This window comes from Lissotriton helveticus, chromosome 5_1 (assembly GCF_964261635.1).
Source record: "Lissotriton helveticus chromosome 5_1, aLisHel1.1, whole genome shotgun sequence".
Taxonomy (NCBI): Eukaryota; Metazoa; Chordata; class Amphibia; order Caudata; family Salamandridae; genus Lissotriton; species Lissotriton helveticus.
In genome coordinates, this window is record NC_136065.1 from 1,678,098,924 (window position 1) to 1,678,113,255 (window position 14,332).

The window sequence follows — 14,332 nt, forward strand, 5'->3', positions numbered from 1 at the left end:
AATCCAGATGTAGTCAGAGCCAGGTATTATTCTTCAAGTTGCACCTGTTGACCTGGGTTGGGGATGCTGCTGAACCAACATAGTTAATGACCATCTGGTGCCACTAATGGGAACATAAGGCATAAAACTCATTGGAGGGACACACCCAGTAAATTACAGAGTAAAGAGCAAGGGTTTTTACTTCCTTCTAAACGTGAGAGGACCTGGTTGTTGGTGTAGATCAAGCAAAAGATTATTTCAGGCTACAGCCCGGGCTGGACTGGCTACCGAGCATTTTGATGGGCTGCCAAGCTGAAGTCTGATTTCGTTGATGGGGACCTGCGTGTGCTTAAAACCATTCGTTTTGCTTTGTTTATTTGGAAGCACACGCAGGTCCCCATCAACGGAATCAGTCCCCACCGCAGTGAAATCAGCCCGAGCTTGGCAGCACACCAAAACGCCCGGTAGCCAGTCCGGCCCTGGCTAAAGCAACTTCTTTCATAGGAGGAACAGTGAAGTACTGCTTTTACAGTGCCCCACCACTTGGCCAGGGCATGACCAGGACATGTGCTGTAGCATCATAGTTTATCTGGGCTGGATAGCCAAGTACTGGTTTTATAATATTTTCTGCTAACTGGTGTGTAATCAATGACGACCATGTCTGCCCTTGACTTCCCACAATTTATTATCTTCTGTAGATGACGCCGCCTTACCTTGTCCCAAATTTCAGCTGTTGAGTCCAAGATATTTCCTACGAATGGATTGACTGCGGCATTGGAAATCATGTAGTCTATTCCGCCTTGCCACTCCAGAGCCTGACAACAAAGAGAGCACCAAAATAGTAAGACATGCAATCAAGAGTATTCACTTCATGGTTTTGGTCAGGGCAATATCAGATGTTCAATACTGTCAGTGGAAAACAGTGCGGTGTGATAATTAAAGTACAACTTAGAATATAAATCCCTACCTTATTCAAATCTGACAGATTTCAGCAGGTCAAAACTTCTGAAAATTATTGGGGAAAAATGTGTGGTAAAAGATAAAAACATGCAAATTTCGGTGCGATCAATACTGAATCTGCATGTCTCATTTCCAGAGTACAAATTAAAAATAGGAGGTATTTACAGGACCCAGAAAATACCTCATCCAGAGGTTTTTCCAGTGTTTTCCAACTTTTAAAAATCAGTCGTTAAAGAGATTAAGAAAGCGGAGAAAAAACCCACTGTACGAAGTGAATAGGCTGAAAGAGATTGGAAAGTTGAGTGACTTTAGGCAGTGGGACCTGATAGGGATCACTAAAATTGGCAATGTCCTTGAAAATGGTGTATTGGCTTCCTTCCCCACACTCCAAGATAGGTATCAACTACACAACAGTCAGACATACGCATACCTTCGTTTGCAGCATGCCTGGGGGGTGGAGGGGTTGGCTGGTATGACGCTACCGGAGTATGGCCCGCTAGAAGGTCGTCTCTTCCAAGAGGAAATCCGAGCTAAAGCTATTTCTTTTGGGAAAAGGTCACTGGTGAGTTGTAGGACATTGATTGGGAGGCCGCCCTCATGCATCCACGGGAATTGGCAATTAAATTAAGATTACGTCTCATCCAATATAAAATATTACATCGCACATATTTCGATAGAGCCAAATTACACGTAATAGGAAGAGCCGAGAGCCCGGAGTGTCTTCAATGTCATACTGAGCTGGGGACGTTTATCTATACCCTTGGGGGGTGCACTGAGATACTGGCCTATTGCGGATTGATTGTGGGGGAGCTCAATCTTAAATTGGAAGTCCATATGGAATTGGAGCCAAGGTTTCTCCTTTTGTGAATTCCAACAGAGGTAGACATCTCGAGGCGCAAACTTATTTTAGCTAACCTGGGGCTGCTGGCAGCCAAGCGGGATACAGCCAAATACTGGGGGGGTCCCACAAATACCTACTATCGACAAATGGCGGGCAAGCCTAGACTTGTACATAGTTGCGGAACAGATGACATATAAAGCCCGGGGCTGTCCTAAAAAAGTCCGGAGAATTTAGGCCCCATGGATTAAATACTATGGCTTGGAGGTGGGGGAAGAAGAGGATGACAGGACTCCATCTACTGAAGGACCCGGGACATTGACCAATGTACTGCTTGTGTCAATTATGTAAATGTAAACGTAAATGTGTTTGTATTTATATAGCGCCTTCTACCCTGAGGTCTCGTAGTGCTGTATTCATACCGCTGTGGAACCCTTCCTGGCTTTCCTGTGAAATGTCCCCTCCTGGGCACCCCCAAGGTGAAGCCAGGCATCCAAGCGCTGCTGGGGCTGTTGTGGAGATTAAGCAAGCTATTGCCCAGAGTCACAGAGTGGGACCCATGATAAGACTAGGCACTGAGGCGAGAATTATCAGGTCCGGAGAAATTGTGTCCAAGAGCCACCGAGGCGGTAATTGAACCCTGGTCCCGGGCCAGACCTCTGCATCAGGGTCTGCAGCTCTAACCATTGAGCCACGCTTCTCCACTCCACTGTAACCATGTAAACTGTACTACTGCCTCTTACTTTTCTTTGCGCCTGGTCCATTTGTACATATGTGTAGATTTGACCAAAATAGTCAATTCAATTCAAAAAGCTTTATTCAGTACATTTTGCATGACCATAAAAGCATACTAAAAACAAAGAGTAACAAATATATAATTTGCACATTCACTATTAATTTGCAAGTACAGTCCGTATTTGATAAAACCAAGAAGGCGATTCAATAGAATCTACTTAAATTCTCATCAATTCATTAATATTAAAAACAAAGCGAAAAACGTCACATGGTGTATAAAGTGCATTCAACTTTAAATTTCGCAAATATAAAGTATTTTGGGATCATTCGTTTTCATAATTCTCATAGATTAAAACCTCCCATTGGGAATAAGTCTTTCTTTTCTTAATTCCCATTTGGACTAAATTACAAGCAGCATTCAAATTTTTTCGTTCTCCAAGCTACATATAATATTGAAAGCTTGCTTATAATGATAATATGTATTTGTTTTAGAGAGGTTTCAAGGTAAATTTACGAATGTCCCTATAAAAAGCACAAAATAATAAAAAATGCAACGTGGTTTGCGGCGATTTACCATCGCATGGACAATTTGGTAATAAATTATACATTTTCCTCTTCGTGGGGAATGCAACCAGATAATGTAAAGTACAAAATCTTAATCTAGTAAGAAAGAACCTTAGCTGGACATTTCTTAATGTAACAAGGTAGGGTTGTATACTCATAAAAAAAGGGTGTTCATAGTAAGCAATGACACTCTGTATTGTTATTTGCTCTCTCTGACTTGCTAAGTCCATGGCACCAATAAATCTTGTTTTCAATTCAGTCTTACTATATTTTATAATCAAAATAGGTACTTTACGATCTAGATTTATCATGCAGCTTTTTAGAAGTGTTTGTATGTGTTCAAGCCACACTATTTTTCTGCTGTTGTCTAGAGCCAAACAGTCTAGTATTATATTCTGTTTGAACCTAGCTTCTTAACGCAACCAAATCTCATGCCATAATGTTATACCAGCTGTTTTTATAAAATCGCTAATGTAAGGGACGAACAATTCTCTATGAGCTAAACAATTAGGTGTAGATCTTGGTGCTGCTAACAAATGTTTTAAAAACGTATTCTCCTGTATTTGGAGGATTGCAGTATTAGCTCTCCCCCATAATGCTGCATCATAGCATGCAGTAGAGATAGCTTTAGATCTATAGAGGGAGAGAATTTCCCTTATGGGTTTATTTCCAATTTTTTCTGAGAATCTAAAAGTTCCTTCTATGCTTCGGGCGAATTTTAAATTTGCTAAATTAATATGTGAACCCTAGGTGCCATTTTCATTAAAAAGAAAGCCCAGATAGGTAAAGCTCGAAACCCTCTCAATCATGATGCCATCCACATGATGCTTTTTAATCATTCTTTTATTTTTGCCACAGGTCATGATAAAGGTTTTAGTTAGATTCGATTTTAAATCCTTTTCAGTCATAAAAAGTGCACATTTTTCAATCAAGAGTTGCAAACCATTTGCCGTCCTTAAAATAAGGACGGCATCATCTGCATAAAGAAGCACTGGTGTGGGGCGGAATCCCACTTTCGGTGCATCAACCTTAAGGTTTTGTAAACAACAATCAACATTGTTTATATATAGTGAAAATAGTAGGGGTGCTAAGACGCACCCCTGTCTTATCCCTGGTGTTACCCTGAAATCTGGCGTGCAATCACCTTTCATACCGAATCGGACTCTGGATAGCAGAAAGGAATAAATCAGAGATAGGTAAAGGACAATATCTTTCGGGGCACCTATCTCTACCAGCGTTCGCCACAGTTTTTCGTGGTTGACCAAGTCGAAGGCACTGGTGAGATCAACAAAACAAAGATGCAGGGTACCCCCTTTAGCTATAGTGTATTTACCCACCAGGAGATCCAAGTTTACGCATTGTTCTATTGTTCCTATCCCTATCCTGAACCCATATTGGACCTCTGAAAGAATGTTATTTTCAGAGGCTCAGGATTCTAGTCTACCCAATAGAACTCTCCCCATCAGTTTCGAGGTAGAGTCTAGGAGGGATATGGGGCGGTAAAACTTTGTATTTCCTCTATCCCCTTTTTTAAATATGAGGACTATAATGCTTTCAAACCTAGGATGTAGGCAATTTTCCATCGAGGGTTGCATTAAAAAAGCTCTGCAAAACAGGTGACCAGAATTCAATATCATGCTTAAAAACATCGATAGGGACCCCATCGGGGCCAGAGGCTTTGCCACTTGCACTTTTATTAAGTGCTCTTTTTATTTCTTCTGTGGTTATCAAGGGCATCCCTACTGGATTTGTTATACGCCTACCCTACATGGCCGATGTGGAATGCTATGCAATGTGTTTTAAGTATACATGCGTTATTTTATGTTTTGACGTATTTGAAAAATCCGATAAAAACAAAATTAAAAAGAAAGAGGAGAAACATAGAAGATGGTAGCATAAAGCTGGAGTATGACAGCCTGAAATCAAAAAAGTAAATGGATAAGCAAGAGAGAAAGCTATGACAATATTTAGGAGCGGTGAAAGAGCGAGAGAGAGGATAGAATAGGCACTAGAACGCAGAGACCAAGAAGGAATTTTTTGAGAAAGAAGAGAGGCTGAAAAGTAATAAAGAGAACAGGAATATGTTTCGAGAAACAAAGTAACATTCAGAATTAAGAGACAGAAGGAGAACAAAGAAGACAGAGAATATTAATAGAGAATGAGAGATATAGAAACAAGAGGGAAAACAAAGAAAATTTATAAAATGGAGAAGCAGAGAAGGCAATGGAAATAAAAGATGGGATAATCGAACATTTTGAATAAACAGTGGCATATGCAATATCACATTTATTATCTTCCCCTGGTACATCCCATTTCTCAAATTCATCTGTAAACAGTATCGATGTGTTATATTACCCACTGGTGCATAGATTGCTTAAACATGTGAAGAGTGCTGCTTAAGGGATTGAGCTGCTACTTCATCAATGAATGTAGCACTTCATTGTTACTGCTACCTGTTGATGTACTCACATGTTTTGAGTTTCTTAAACTGGGAGTTTCAAATTATGGACCGCAATTCTCAATAATATATACATTATTGTATGTATTTAATAGAATTTTAGGGCAATGTGTGAAACTTTCGTTTCCTATTTTAAGTCAAATTCTATTATTGGAAGACTATTGATGTCTACATACTAGCTTGAACTGCTTTTCCAAATGTACAGAACAACACTGTATCCACGAGTGGACCCTGTGCAAGCACAGTAAGCCAACAAAGGGATATTACCATGATTGTTATGTTAAGCAGATTTGTAGAGCACACAATCACCTGGGAGGGTATCTTGACACTAAGCAGGTGTGAGTCTAGCCTAGTGAGACTAATCAAAATGCCAAGTCTTCAGCTTTGTGTGGAATCCAAGAAGTGATAAAAAGGCTCTTATGTGTAGATTCAGGTCGTTCCATGCTTTAGGAGTGATGTAGGAGAAGGCTCGACCACCAGATCTGGTATGGGAGGGATGTGTGCAAGTAGGAGTCTGGACGAGCTGAGGTGTCTCTAAGTTTGTGAAAACAATTGTGCTAGTAGAGGTAGGATAAGCTGTTGTTAGGTAGGAGTTTGAATTGTGTTTGTTTGTGTCAACTTGTAGTGAATAGAGCTCCTTCGTAGTGTGATGTGATGTGAGTGAGGCGTGGGAGTTTTAGGGTGATTCTTTCTCTTGAGTTCTGAATGGTCTTCAGTCTTCTGATGAGTTTTTTGTTGATCTCTGGCATAGAGGGTATTCTTGTAGTCCAGCTCGCTTGTGACCAGGGCAGGAGTGGGTGCTGATTGAGAGCCATTTGAAAATCATGGATAGTATGGAACATGAGTTTGTGAGGGCATTGACTTAGGCAGTCACGTTGAGTTTGTTGTCGGTGATGATCACAAGGTTCTTGGCATGGCTGTTGGCGGTGGGTGTCGGTCTTAGCTCTGCTCATCTTCAAGTTGAGTCCCACGGTGAGGTGCTCTTCAGGAAGACCATGATTTCGGTCTTGTTCATGTTCAGATTTAGACAGTTGGTCTTCAGCCAGAGGGTGATTTTGATCATGCAGGCATAGAACTTGATCTGGATACTGGCTGTTTTGTCTGTTAGGGAAATAATGAGTTGCATGTCGTCTGTGTAGGAGTGTACATTGATGTTGTGAGAGTGAATGATGATGGCTAGAGCAATCATGTATGCATTGAAGAGGGTCGGGCTCAGGGAGGATGCTCGCGGAACGCAGCAGATGAGATAGACGGTGTCCGAGGTGTATGATGCCAGGCTAACTGACTGTGGGTCCATCTAGTCAGGAAGGATCAGGTGGGAGACTATGTCAAATTCTGCAGCAAGGTCTTTAAGGATGAGGGCAGCTGCATCTTCTCTGTCCAGAGTCATACGGATGTCATCTGTGGCAGCGTTTCTATGCAGTGGTTGCATTTGAAACTAGACTGAGTAGTATTGAGAAGCTGGTAGTTGTGGAGGTATTTGTGGCGTGTCTGCTGATGATTTGTTTCTAAGACCTTGGCAGAGAACAGTAGTCAGGAGACTGGATTGTAGCTGGCGAGCATTGAAGGGTCCCCAGAAGGTTTCTTCAGCAAAGGGAGGACGGTTGCAAGTTTCCAAGCATCTTGGATGCTCGAGGAAGAGGTGGGGGTTTCAGAATGGGAATGAGAATGGCGCTGATGGGTTGCAGACAGTTGGAGTAAGTGAGGTTGGGGGACAGGTGTGATGGGGCCCCTGAAAGGATGCACTTCATGATGGTGACAGTTTCATCTGGAGTGATGACGAGCCAGGTGGTTAGCACTGGTTCTTTGGATAAGATCGGGACATGTTTGGCAAGGTCTGTTGGGTCCAGCAGCAGCTTGAAGTTGCTGTACATGGTAGTGATTTTGTTGCTGAAGAATTTAGAAAGATGGTTCAGTGGTCCTTCCAGGGATGATCAAGTTGAAGACTGCCGTTGGTAAGGTCAAATCTTTCACAATGGTGAAGATTGCTTTGCCTCTGTTGATGCTGTTGTAGATGCGGTCCATCAGAGTATCGAATTTGGTTGTCTAGATTATTTGGTGATAGCATCTTAGGGTGGATTTGAATGTGCTCCTTTTTGCATTGTCCTGGCATATTCTTCATTTGCATTCCATTTGTTTTCAGCGGTGCTTTATCAGTGTGAGTTTCTCTGTGTACCAGCTGGCCTGGGGACTGGATCTTCTTGTATTGCTGTGTTTGAGGGGGCGAGGGAGTTGGCACAGGAAGTGATTCAACTGAAATTATTGATGGCTATGGGGGCTGTGGTCTTACATTTTTACTTTACATATTGAAAGAGTTGCGTGGATGGGGGGATGGTTACAGTCTATGCCATATTTAGCAACACTACTGCAAGACCACCAACACAAATTAAGTTTTGTTGGGTACTCAATACTAATGTAAAAAACTATACAATTATTATTTCATATAGAGCTCGCAAAATATACTTTAAGTAATTTAATATGTCTATATCAGAAACTGGTGTAGTTTGTATGTTTTTATAACAGGAAGATGGGATCCTGCTTTCATGTAAGGAATTTGCCCCAAATGTCTCCTTATCAGATAATGAAGTGAAATTAATACTAAAAAAGGTAGAAAAACATAAGCTGCAAACCAAGGTGATCTTTTCATTGTTTAAATACCATTTATAAATATGATGAGCTTCATGCCTTTCAAATTGTCTTGTGGCTGTGGCTGCAAGCATTGTGACATCACAACTCAATTGAAATAAATATTTGCAGTAAAGTCGCTATGTAATTTTTAATACAGTAAAGTAGTGATGTCACTACTTACAAGAGAGTAATAAGTAAATTAGAGGAATTTTTTTTTACAATTATTGTAGGCTTTCATGGCTTTCATACCAGAATGGCACTTACATAAGACAAAGTTTGCTACTGATAAGTTAAGTTACGACCCAAGACCTTTTTTCAGTGTATGGAAAGTGCACAAACCATCAACACTCCAGGGATCAAGGAAATACAAGTGTGGTTGCTTTGTGTGGGGTTCATGGATCTGAGGGCGTGCAGTCATTTCATTGTGGTATAAGATGTGTGGTCTGCAAAATCCCAGCTGAGAACACTAAACATAAGCATTGCTGGAGCTACTCTAATGAGCTGTGCCAAAAAAGAGTTTTGTGAACATCTGTCCTATTCCTTCAGAATTGATCTTTGTCTAAATCTTCACATATGGGAATCTTAAGGGTACTCATGTTAAGATTAAGGCTTAGATCCTTTTAGGGGGCTATAAGGGCTAGGACATTTATAAACGTGAATCACTATGGAATCTTTGTTCCCAGGACCCATGAGTGGGTGGTTCGAGACTTCTACCTAGGCTCACCAAGTACGTAGGGAGGGTTCATATATGCTAGGGCCATGTGGGTATCACTTACTTTGGTTACCAGCCTGTGTTGGTCTTCCTCCTTCCCCACATGGCATACTACTCCCACCACACTCAGGTTCTCAGCCTTCAGCTCCTCCACTGCCCGTTCCACGTTCACCTTCTTACGGCTGCTCACCACCACGTGTGCACCATCCTGTGCTAGCCGCCGGGCAATTGCCAACCCAATCCTGGAAGAGGCCAATTAGGTACTGTTAACTATATGCCTGTTGCAAGGTGGGATATTTGGTATGGCTGGGAGGCCTTATCATGAAATATTCTCAAAATACACAGTTGGATGATCCTTGAATTCAACCAGAATAACACTTAGCTCAATCCTGGCAGTGTGGCAAAGAGCAGTCAGGCATTACTGGAGGAACATGTGATAATCATTTTACAGTACCATTAAGGTGTATAAGTAATTGAGACATTTCAAAATAAATACGAAACCAATTTATAAAAATGGGATGTATTTTTATATAAATATAGACACCAAAACAAACTCTGCCTCATACATACAGTCAGAGCTGTGGATTTTGAAACCGTTCAATAATAGATGTACTTTATCTGTCAAACTGGTCCCATTGTAACGAAAGGAGGAAAACCCAGGTGACACTTGGTCACTTGCAGGGTGAGTTCAAAAGGACCCTCTTGTGGATAAGGTCATGCAGATCCCTAGATGAAGTTTTAACAGTCGTTACTTTATTACCTTGCCCAGGGAGTCCGGCTGCAGAGGTGACTTGGCTGTCCTTGGCACTGAACGGGATCCGAAGCAGGTGTAAAATTTGCAGCACTTGGGGTTTGGATTTGAGTTTCTATCCTGGGAGAAACAACTTTATAAACCAAACACAATAAGATGATGGAAGGAGAACTGAAACTTTTCAGACACTCACCCCCAGTCACTATTAGATCTGTGTTCAAGCCATCATCATTGTTCTGCTCCTCACAGTTTCAGCACTCTGTCCATCATCCTATTTTGTTTGCTATGTTCGTCCTAAGTGGCCAGGGTATTCACAGACGTCTGTCCCTTGTTCTCTTTGCCACTGGATTCAAGCTAGCCTGACTGATGGTTGGTGAAATCCAACACTGGTCCCAGGATGCTTGTTTCTAGTCCAGGGAAGACCTGGCCTGGCAGTTTGGGCTGGACTGTTCCCATGAGGAACAGGGTCAAGACTGATTTGAATTTGTCTGGGTCCAAACTGAGGTGGCTTAGTGAGCAGAACTACAATGGATTAAACCCAGATCTGTGATTGGGGATGAGTGTCTGAAAAGTTTCAGCACTCTGTCCATAATCTTACAGTGTTAGCTATGTTCGCCCTAAGTGTCAGGGTATGCCCAGATGTGGGTCCCTTGTTCACTTTTCCACTGGATTCAAGCTAGGAGGAGGTCTTGAGGACAATACGGAGAGTCACATAGGTGTTAGTGGAGTAATCCGTTGAACACTGCCTATTGGAGATGCTTGCGACACCTAAACTTGGGGCCCAAATACACCATCAATTTGAGGGTGTGTCTGAGGAGAGACATTTGCGAGCTGCGCAAATGGATGAGCATGCTGAGCGGAATCTGGAAATATGGGAAGATATGTTGAATGGTCTGTCGGAGATTTGCTGGAGCCTACCCTCTCTCCAGGTTCTGGGGGTCCAGAGCTAGAGACACTCAACATAGTTGTTCCGCTTTCTGGACCAGATTTAGAACACAGGTGAGGGGGGGTCCCTTTTAATTGTACTGTGAGGTGGCTTGGGTGGAGTGTTGGCGATGTTGGGGCCCTGTGCGTTCACCAACCCATGACGGGGTCGGTTCCCCTTATACTTACTCCTTTCCCCCTCTTTGTTGCCCTCATAGCCGATTGTGTACATTATCCTCTTTCACCTCTACACCCGGTGTCTAGATGGGTGGACAGAGAGAATGTCCCACATCATGAACTGCCGCCTTGTTTTGTTATGCTGCTTTTTATTTGATGTTCAATTTATAGGTACATATTGTACTTTTTCATTATTGTTCAGTACATGCTTTTGATCGCTTAATCATTCTAAGGCTTAGCTAGATGATGGGACTTTGTTGCCCTGTGTGGCTTAACAATGCCGATATTCACATATGCCTCTTAATTTATCAAATACTAATAAAGACATGTAAAATAAAATACTTTGCAGCACCTGACAAAATCACACTTGGAGATGAAGTTCCACTCTACCCTTGGAGAGTAGAGGCCTTTCGAGTCCTAGGACCTGGGTTCAACAGCTGGATTTATTTTACCTTGCTCCGCGGCTCCATGTGCAGAGGTAGCTGGCAGCTGTCCATCACCGGGGGTGGTCATGCCAAAGACACTTTACCACAGACTCAACGGCACCAACTTCAGGATAAAGGAACACAGCTACGGGGTTGTTGCCAATTTCAGTCTCTGTGATGTGTTCTCGGGTTGGGGATGTCTGCTGACAGGCGATCACCAAGCCTTGGCTGCAGCAAATGTGGCATACGGTTACTTGGGTGGCTGGAGGGTGACAGGCTTGAAAACTGGCATAAGCTTGGCTACCACTCCGGACTTGCAGGACACTACTTCTCTTTGCGCTCACTCTCGAATGGCCCAGCAGTTTGCAATTCTTGTCATGCAGTATGTTGATTTTCCTGCAACTTGCAGGGAACTGGACCCACCAATCCGTGGTAGTCTGCTTCGGTTTCTGGCATCCACTGGAGTTCCTCTTGCTGGGAGCAATGAGATTTTGCTATGGACACACGTCGAACACAAGGTTCCAGTATATGGTGTCTTCAGGGCACTTATGTGTCCTATCTTCGCGCTGCGGCAGAGTCCAAGGTCCTGTTGTGAGTATACGTCACCTTTCTACCCATAGTACAATAATTTAGGGTCTTCAAACATTGCAGGACCCTTCCTTGGCTGTACAGACCTCCTGGCCCACCCTGAAGGTGTGGCTAGCCTTTTGGACGTGTATGTCTCATGAGTAACTAATTTTTCTACCTATTTGGCTGGGCAGGACAGGAAGGGCTTTGCTCTCGGGTGGGGGACAAGAACGCTTGCACCTCATTGGCGGTGATGCTTTTGAGGCTCACTGCCTTGATTGCTGAAAACACTAGGCATCCTGTGAGGGAGGAGGTGTTACCTCCTGCCTGCCCAGGCCTTTGTCTCCATCCTGAGGAAGTGCAAGCACATCCCACCACAAGGGCAGGCTCTTGTCTTGGCGGCAAACGGCACTGGGACTCTGTATCCGATGGGGGCACCCCCTCAGGGTGGCAACTCTGTGCATGCCAGCTCACCCTATACACACAACCTTCTGCCCGCATCCGAGTCAACAGCTGTTTCTCAGACAAAATAAACTTGGCACAAGAGACAAGACAAGGCTATCCCCTATTCCCATTACTGTATCTGCTAGCCACTAAATCCTTTCTTACTGCAATCAGATCCAACATAAATATAAAAGGATTACCAATTGCGAATGACACATACAAAATCGATGCATATGCAGACAATGTGCTAATCTTCTCACAAGATGCTGAGACCGCTATTCCTGCAATACTAGTCAAAATTATGTCAAACGCGATAGTTTCGGGCTACTCTCTAAGCCTTGAGAAAACAGAAGTCTTTCCACTGAACATCCAAACCATGTTCTCCATAGTGAACAATACAACATTAAGCAGGCAATTATCCCAAATGTAATTCCTAGGGATTCAATTCAAAAACAATCTAGAAGACACAAGAAAGTTAGCTGAAGAAAACCTCCTCAAAAAAGTTAAAGAACTACTCTCAACGTGGACGGCTACATTTATGACATGATGGGGTCAAGCTGAATGTATTAAGATGATGATCGCCCCACAAATCAATAATTTTTTAACTTCCATGCTAACCCTACAAATATCAATAGCATGGATTCCTTAATATCCGATTTTCTAAGGAAGGGGAAATGAGGCAGAATCTCCCTTAAAAACAACTAAAACTAGACAAACACAACGGCAGCCTAAATATCCACAAATATCAACTTCCTTTTATAATCAAACAAGCTACTTGGTGGCACCGCCCTCTTGCCGGTGACAGACCTCTATGGTTATATATTGAAGAATGCCTCACAAAACCTTCCTCCCTATCATCAACACTAACTATGAAATCTCTCAATATACAACACTCCCAGACCATAATCAAAGACGACATCTCAGCACTCAATGCTCAATAAAAAGTTCCCCAACAAATTCCAATAATCGGAATTCAAATGCCTCTGGAATAATACTAAAATCAGAATTGAAGGGAAATCCCCTATATCGATGGCTTGGGCAACTAAAATATTCTTTATCTTAGCGACCTAGGCTCTGCAGCTAACCCCAAATCATTTGCAGATTTACAGGCCATTCAAACTTAGATAACATTGACTTCTACAATTTTCTCAAGGTCGCCATAGATAAATGTAATAAAACACATAAATCTGACCTCATTAACCTACTCTCAAAATTGTCCAAACTTCCCCAAGCAGCAGCCAAAACTTAAAATGGTTCATTTCCTGCAATGTCAATAATAGACTGACAGTTAAGATTCAAAACAAATAGGTAAATCTACATTAACAATCGACCACAAAGCCATAACTGTAGATACTTGGAAGAATCTGGACCTTGTCCCCAAAAAATAAATTATCCCCCATCCTCTCACATTGCAAATTTTGGACTATAACCAAATGCTCACTGGACACCAGGAAAACTTTTTAAGTTGGGACTCCTAGAGTCAGACCAATGCTGGAACTGTCACTAATAACCAGGCACCCTCAGCCACATGCTATTTCACTGTAAGAATCTAAACGTATTTTTGAAAGCGATCCTAAACATAATAAATGAAATCTTTGACACTGAGATTCATTACTCTTAATTTCAATAAAGTTGCACTAGGACCGTGGTCTCATACCCCTGATCTGAAGCTAAACACCCAGGACATAAGTTTCTTAGACCTCTTACTAACAATGGGAGACAAAAATATTCTATACAAGTGGAAATTATTCCAAAATCGATCCCACCATACTTAGTGGGCATAGGTATACTTTGCAAGAAGCGCGGACAACTCAATACTCAATAATAACTTCAAACACCAGAGCCCGCACAAATTATGGAATTATCTAGACCTATACATCAAAAAAGTAAAGCCACTTTAAACACACATCTTTAACTTCTCTCCAAACATACGACCAAATGAGCACTGGCATACAAGAATCACTTATGCAACAAAGCTCACACAAAAACTATTCAGATTATTACTATCCTCCATTTATACATCGCTCAGCCTTACCAAATTCATACCTCTCCTAACTCCCTCTTGCTTCATTTTATTTCTTCCCTTGCCCTCTCCCCTCCCTCGTCTCCCCTTTCTAATTACATTCAGTTATTCTGTGGCTATAGTCAACAATGATGTGCTTTAGTATTT

At 42.2% G+C, this 14,332-nt stretch overlaps 1 protein-coding gene across 1 annotated transcript in view; it reads right to left on the reverse strand.

Moving 5' to 3' along the window:
* Window positions 1–14,332, reverse strand: part of LOC144755717 (dehydrogenase/reductase SDR family member 4-like) — a 236,741-nt gene that overhangs the window by 56,048 nt on the left and 166,361 nt on the right. The window contains exons 3-4 of the mRNA XM_078644904.1: window positions 8,939–9,116; window positions 693–794 (exon numbers count right to left, since the gene is read on the reverse strand). Coding sequence (XP_078501030.1) covers window positions 693–794; window positions 8,939–9,116 — 280 coding nt within the window. The remainder of the gene's footprint in view (window positions 1–692; window positions 795–8,938; window positions 9,117–14,332) is intronic.